The sequence below is a fragment of the Opisthorchis viverrini genome, assembly GCF_000715545.1.
Source record: "Opisthorchis viverrini unplaced genomic scaffold opera_v5_143, whole genome shotgun sequence".
NCBI classification, from domain to species: domain Eukaryota; kingdom Metazoa; phylum Platyhelminthes; class Trematoda; order Opisthorchiida; family Opisthorchiidae; genus Opisthorchis; species Opisthorchis viverrini.
Window position 1 is genome coordinate 90505 of NW_008751799.1, and position 7779 is coordinate 98283.

Sequence of the window (7779 nt, forward strand, 5' to 3'; positions counted from 1 at the left end):
AATGGCCCAACGACATTTGCTTGTGCAGTGGGAAGGGGTTGGGGAGGGACACCGATGGACACTGAACTGCGCGGGCAAATGATACTTCCCGGTTGCCCAGGCCGAGGAAGGGGGTTTGGTTGAGGCACCCCACCTTGAGCCTTCGACTCAAAAGTCTGACCCACGAGGTAGTGGGAGAGTGTGGGGTTTTGTTCGGGGACCCTGACCCTAGCCTCTGACTCAAAAGTCTGATCCACGAGGCAGTGGGAGAATGTAGGGTTTTCTTTGGGGACCCTGCCCGGAGCCGACGACTCAACAGTCTGACCTGCTCGGCTACAGGGGGTTGGCCTAACCTGAGGGCGCAGGGAATAAGGCATTACTGTCTCATTCCTGATGCGGCTGCGCACAGCAGGTGCCTTTTGAGCAGCACCAGGCTCTTTGGTTTTAAGATAATGCGCTGGCGGTCACGGTCAACCGTTGGGCGATCAGTGTTCGGTTTTTGGGGCCGACCTTTTCTAACGTGTCCTTCCTCGGGGGAAGGCAGCATCGCTGCTCCCACAAACATGGACATGCTGGTCGCCTGGGGGAAACACCTTACTGCCTTCACAATCCTGTCGCAGAGGACAGTACGACTTTACCCACAGACCGCCTCGTAGCCCGATCACTCGTGGTACGGGGTCTCGCTGCACTTGGTCTGGCTGCTCCCCTTTGACCTTCCTGGCATGACTACACCTTGTGGAACGAAGTTCCAGCCAGTGTGGCCCACGGGATCATTGCAGCACCACCACGTCAAGGTGGTAGCTTTAGGTCGGGAGAAGGGATAGAGCATGCGAACCACTCTGAGAATGTGCGAAAATTTAATAATAGTCGTTCAGCTATAACATGCTTTCGGTGCCTAGATGCTATGACAACGGACGGAAACACGAGGGCCGATACTGCTAGTGCCCAAAAGTACATAGGATCAACAGAGATGCAGAGGTCAGGTTTGAACCACGGGCCTTGCGTTCGGTAAGCTCGCGCTCTGACCACTGAGTTATCTCGAGCTCAAACACTACGAAAATTAATCCAAGTGATACTCATAGGCCCACACGCATTTGGTGAACAAAACAACCATTTTGTATTGAGAGCTCTCCAGAAGCTTCCGCACACAAAGCGGTGTCCGTCAGGGATGCCCACTCTCTCCATTCCTTTTTAACCTTGTGATCGATGAAATACTGAGACGAACGCTGGAGGGTCTCCCAAAACCTGGTGTTCAAATAGCCTGTGAAGAAAACCTTGTCGATCTGGAATATGCAGACGACATCGTTCTCATATTCGAAGAGGCAGAGAAGGCGCAAGTATTCTTGGGTGAACTGACCAAATTCATCCCGTCCTTTGGTATGCACTTTGCACCCATAAAGTGTAAGGTCATGCTTGTGGACGTGCAGTCACTGAACACGCCCCTTACAATCCAGGGAGAGGTACTGGAAGTTGTGGAGCGTTTTACGTACCTTGGAAGTTGTATTAGTTCTGATTGCAGTGTGACAGATGAGGTGAATGCACGAATCTGCAAGGCTCGGGCCGCGTTTGCTAACTTGAGACACCTATGGCGTCAGAATGGTTTATCCCTGAATCTGAAGGGACGTGTGTATCAAGCTACAGTACGGGCTGTTTTGTTGTATGGCTGTGAGACTTGGCCTATTCGAGCAGCGGACCTGAGACGTCTTCAGGTGTTCGACAATCGTTGTCTCAGAACCATAGCTCGTGTGGGTTGGTGTCAGCGAATCCGTAACGAGGCAGTTAGAAAGCGTGTTTTCGGTTGTGTAACGGGTACTTCCATTGAAGAATGTGTCCAGCACCAGAAGCTGCGTTGGTTGGGACATGTGTTACGTATGCCGAACCATCGTTTGCCGAAGAGAGTGCTGTCTTCCATGCCTAACTCACAGTGGCGTAAACAGAGAGGTGGCCAACCCTTGACTTGGCAGAGGAGTATGAAGGAGATCACGAAACGCTTGGGTGCTGTCGGTGCTACTCGCCTTCCAGGATGGGGACCGCGTGATCCTCACTGTGCCTGGTTGGAGACACTACAAGATATGGCTGCCAACCGATGTCAGTGGCGTTCTTGTTGTCAGTTTCTGTCCAGATTGCCTGAGTGAATGTCTGGAGGTGTAGGCACCTCGGAATGATTGTGGTAAGCTAGCACTAAGTCCCTCCCCCACCCACCTTTATTCTTTTCTTTACAATAAGGCTTTCAAATAAATCATGGTTGTACGGCAGTGAAGCATCGGTGCTGAACACTGATGTCATGCTGTCGATGATGATGATGATGACAACCATTGAGGAAAAGCAGCTCGCTCATCTATACAAAATGATGTAAGAATCTTTGGGATGAACATTAACAACAAGTCAACTTGCCACCCTCAATTACACAATCGGGATATGAACCGCGACGGAGACATTATAGTTAACTTGAAACTTTTGAGGGCTTCAGAAATATGCGAAGCACTTTCACCCTACACCACCACCATTCTGCCGCTCCCGATGAAATCTCATCTGCCCTGTATAAGGATGGAGGTGAAATCCTCAGCTGGCGCCTGTCTAACTCACTTTACATCGACTTTCTCACAAGGAAGACGACCGAGTAAGCACCCGGGCGTCCCTTCCCGGGGACATTGGAACATAAACGGAGCCTCGCATCAGGTACACATTCATAGTGCAACATAAGAATAGGTGAACGAACTGTGTCCCCAGCACCACACGGCTTCTGTTCAAGGGTGCACTTCTGGCCTTTGTACAGCCAGGGGAAGTGTCGAGAGCAAAACCGTAGGCCCCTGGAGTGTGGGTCAACTTTGTCAGCTCACCTCGTCGGACCTGGTGCTTGATAGATGCCGCTTCTCAATCCCTTTGATATCCAAAGGTCGGTACACCGATTCGGTGGTACTAAACACTGAAATAAAGTCCATTTTCTCCTCCTGGCTTGTGAAATCTCTTTACGGCCGGAAAACGCTCATGTCATGGTGTCATCAATGGGTCCACGCAGCATTGTGTAACAAACCCGAATCTTGCTATCCACGTCCTGGTGATACCAAAGCCTGAGCTCTATGATCCCACATGCCTCTATGGATTGAAGAGTTTATCCCAGCTAATTGGAATAAGTCGACAGGTGGGTCCATTTTCAAAAAAGTACTCTCGCTGAGCGCGGAAGTGACAAGGAAACCAGCCTGCCCCAACTGTAACTAGACTCTGCATCATTTGTTCTATGCAATCTTACGAGAGCGCGTGAAGACGGGGACCACATACCCACACACCATTAAGTGTTAGAGCAACGGCATAGGTATAGGCCACCCTATAATCTTCATCTTCCTTGAATTCAGGAGTACTTTGTGTTAACAAAGCTTACCTACAAACCGTTGTGTCAGGCAAGAGTATTCACTATATTTTTGCTTAATTTTGTCACTGATGAGTTAACGAGGTGAAGACACCTCTCTTGTTACATCATCGCGTGTTCCCTCTCCTACCCCATACTCTCTTGCTGCAGGTGTGTGCATCACTCTCAGCCGTAGCATCTACATTTCATTCAGCTTCTATTGTTCGTTTGGTCTTTAAAGTTCGCGCAATGAAGCAAGGAAACAAGTGGCTCTTGCTCGTCCCCTGGGTTCCCTCTGCATACATGAATGTTGCCTGTCAGAACCAAGAATCCCCGAAGCAAGCATTGTAACTGGAGTGAATGCCCTCTCGCTGTTATCCACTTCCTGTCGGGCACCTACGATGATGCGAATGCTTTGCTGTCGTAAAACCACAAAGTTTATCCAATAATATTAAAAGCCTTAGAATATGAGAAAGAGTGGGTGAAGGAGGGGACCCGGTGCCGATTTACCGCATGCATTCTGAAGTGCCCCCACCTCCAAGAGCTTCATCAAACGATCTGGAGTCCGGCAGCGACCCTCCACTTTCCGACAACACGAACGGTTCTTCTTCCAATTTTCAGCCAAGCGCAGGTTGTGGGCTTACGAGGACCTTATCCTGGAAGGCGGACCGCAACAACATTTGAGCTCTTCGCAAAGTTCCACGCCCTCCTGCCAACTCATAAGTTGTTCACCTCGCAGTTTGCGCCATTCTTAAGAGGCCACGGAGGACAACACCAATCTCGACAGACGATGTTCCGGCATGCGTAGCACATGGTCCAGCCACCGCAGCTGATGTTGCTGGATGTTTTCCACCACAAAAGTCTCCGCTGCACTGCCCATTTCCAAATTACCTTGTTGATACCACCCGATATCAGTGGCAAAAAGCTGAAGACGCCTCACATCATCTGTCCGCAGAAACCATATCTCGCAAGCATACATCAATGCGGCCCTTACCGTAGCCTGTTCCATGCAACTCTTGAGACTCAGCAATATGCCATTTTGAAATCAATGACGGGCATCTGATTTGTCAAAATCCCGCTTGTTTTTCACTGGTCAGGATTTCGGGTGTCGCCGTAAAACAACGAAGAATCAGTGACAGCAGAAACCTCATTGCAAGAAGAATCAAACTAACCCCCCCCCCCGGTCACTGGATTTCAATGTGAGTAGCCTTTTTGAAAATGGGCATTACTGTCCATTCAGCCCGGTTGCCTGAGTAGTGCTTGGATATCCCCAGTGACCACTAATGTCCGACATCAGACCATCCGCCAGATGTTCGAGGAGCTGGTTCCGACGGGTTTGTTTGATTTCTGGATCCACTAGCTTCTCAATGGATAAGCGAAGTGTGCGCATTTTGCACAGACCTGAAAAGCGCAATGAAAAGCTGCAGCGCATGGCTGTATGATATGAGCCCATGCGGCAGCATGTAGTGATCAATCTTCGACACCCGCTACTGATGGTGATTTGACCTATCTGGATTCTGGACTGGTTTGTTGGAGCGCACTACGTTACCAAGTGGTTTCCACTGTTCCGGAGAACGGTACTGCTAAAAAACAGTTGGCACATGCCTACTGCAGGTGCTTCATTTGTCGTGCCTTTCGTGTCCAACCCTGGACGACCACCCAATCGGTCCTCAGGAGCACTATTCTGCCTACCTGAATGCTCATATCATCAGGCACCACAACGATCTTCTAGCTTCTAGTACTTTGCAAAGAACAATTAGTGTCATAGAAATTGTCCTTAGAAGGTTTAGAGCTAAAGATGACGACTCTCAGATCTACTGCCGATATAAAGCTGAAACTACGTACTCTTAAGTTCATCAGAGTACGGATCTTTGGAGGTGAAGAGTACTTAATTCAAGGAATGAATCCGGCACCCTAAGCCACTGTAGATGAATAATATGACACACATGAGCTTGGGAGAGCTCAGTGGTTAATACGCTAACCTACTGACTAGAGGGTCCGTGGCTCGAAACTGACCTCTGTATCTCAACAGCCCCCATTTGGGCTTGGGAATACTGGCAGTCTCAGCCCCCGTGTTGAGTTACCATCCGCCAAAAAGAGCTTTGTTTTCCGTACCTGGTTCGTAGTGGAGAAACCCTAGGGACAAAACATAACAGAAGGAAACGAAAGAGTTCACGAAACCTAATGCTCTCAGTGTTATTTGCCTCTCAGGATGGAGACCACGTGAACCCGTGACATGACGGCTAACCGATGTCAGTGGCGTTCGTGCCGACGATTCCTATCCATGTCTGCCTGAGTGTTGGTGAAGACGCCTCGGAAATTTGTGGTAGGCTAGTCCTTGATAAACTTGCCTGTCCCATTTTTCCTGTTTGCGTTATGAAGATACTTTCAAACAAACTGATAGTTATAGGACAGTAAGTAACCAGTGTTCTTTTCTCACGTATCTGTCAGCGATAGAAAATGCCTGAATTATAGTATAGGCAGCCCCAATTAGAAATCAGAGTAGTAAGTGAAGTTTCTTTTAAAGATAATTGTCATGAAATTGTGTGAGCTTGCAACCAAACAGAATAATCCTCTGATACTTAAGAAATCGCACCTGACGCCAGAGCTCTTTATAAACTGGTTATACTGGTTTGGATAGACCTTTCTAAACCACCGTAAGGTGGGTGGTTCCAACCCGAACTGTGTCAGTGTGCTAGTAACCTTCTGGGTTTGAGCAGCGTAATTCAGTATCACCAGGTCCGGTTTGGCCAAATAGGGAGTACGGCCCTGGTTACTACGCACACATGGCAAATCGAACATAAAAAATAAGAACCGGTTAAGAATGTCGCACAAACTCGGACGACCATAACATACCGTGAATAATTCGGTAACCTTTGCGTGGTTCAGCTCGACATCTTCAGGGAGGTCAGTGAGTATGATGGTACGATGGTAGACAGAGGGGTCCCAACTTGGGAGCGGGTCACGGCGTCGTACGCTTAGACCTAGAAACTAATGAAAAACGTTGTTCGGCCTACCGTCTTCGGATAATTCAAGCTTGCTGGACATGGAAAGAGCGTGCACAACAACGGAGTGATCCTGGGTGAGACGCTGAACCTTTTTGAATTTCTCGATTATCCCCAGCTTCACCCAACCGTCAGTGGAAGATTTAACTTGATTCAGCATGAACTGATCTTTCAGTATGTTAGCATCGGAGAAATAAAATTCACATTGCTCTCTTATTTGAGTGACAGCATTATCCATACCATCGAAAACGTTCTCCTTGTCCTGGGAGGGAGTGTCGACTATTTGAAGCTCTGACCCCATAACATCCACAACTGAAAGATGTTAACCAAAATAACAATGGATAAACTGACCCAGAGGAACCTCCATCTGAACTCCCTCGCGGGCCCGCCACTTCCAGCTTCAAATCACCTGGTTTTAGAGTGTTGGTGTGTTTAGAGCAGGCTTCAGTTCAGGGCGTATCACGTAGGATGGGACAAAGTCATTGATCTTCAAGGTTTTTCAGCTGGGCTTTACTCGCACTAGCCGAATAAACCCCGAGTTATACAGTACTGGAGAGTGGTAATTTTCTGGGCTTTCGTCTTGGTAAACCTTATGAAAATGCAAGGAAATGGCTCGTATGGGGCAGAAACTTACAACTCATACCAGTTTTTAGATGCACAATGCCGTTATCTGCACCACCTTGCCTGCAAAACTATTAAAGCATATTTTTGTGAACCAAAATTAACCTAAATCTACGTTGGTTTTCTCAATTTGTTTTAATTAGTGAGAAAATTTTCAAGCTCAGAGGACACATTCATTAGACAAAACTTTTTACATTTCGGGTAGTAGCTGCGTGGAATGACCTTCCTCCAACGGTTGTACACGCTCCTTCTAAAACCCAGTTCAAAGCACTATTAGAGATTTATTTATGCGAATCGTCGCGCTGACGAGCATACTGCCCCGCGCTGAGAACATAAAGATCAGTGCTACACACTTTTGGCACTTGTGCCTTTCAAGTGAACGACAGCCACTGACCGACAAGAACAAAAGCAACCCGGGAAACTTGGGCAAAAGCTTCGATCCTGTGTATCAATCTGTGAATCCGTGAATTCAAAGTGTTCCGCACTCATTGAACAAGCTCTGTTGGACAATTCCCGCCTAGTTGGATTTTACTGTGGCAGCTGATATGCATTCTGTCCCGAAAAACTTCGGGAAATTAGATGGCCTTTACCTGCCGTCAAAGTAAGCTCACTTTAGCCAGGAATACTTCTCCAGATGGCTGCACATAGCGTTGTTTCCGCATGTAGTAGGTCTCGACCGAACACACGCGATTAGCCATTTTGGATACGTCCTAAAAGCGACCAATAAATCGCCTGTAGACACGCTGTACAGCTTTCTGATCACGGATGGCATGGGTACCAGCGTCCGGAAGTCCAACAGATTCACCCATGCGTTGGTGGCACAAATAC

The 7779-nt window shown here is 48.2% G+C and overlaps 1 protein-coding gene across 1 annotated transcript; it reads right to left on the minus strand.

Moving 5' to 3' along the window:
- Positions 1-4076: 4076 nt before the first annotated feature.
- On the minus strand, positions 4077-6631 carry T265_06691 (hypothetical protein; the record flags this gene model as incomplete). Its single annotated transcript, XM_009172025.1, has 3 exons — positions 4077-4250; positions 6182-6309; positions 6343-6631. 3 exons carry the CDS (start codon positions 6629-6631, stop codon positions 4077-4079), a joined length of 591 nt encoding a protein of 196 aa, XP_009170289.1.
- Between the last annotated feature and the right edge of the window lie 1148 nt (positions 6632-7779).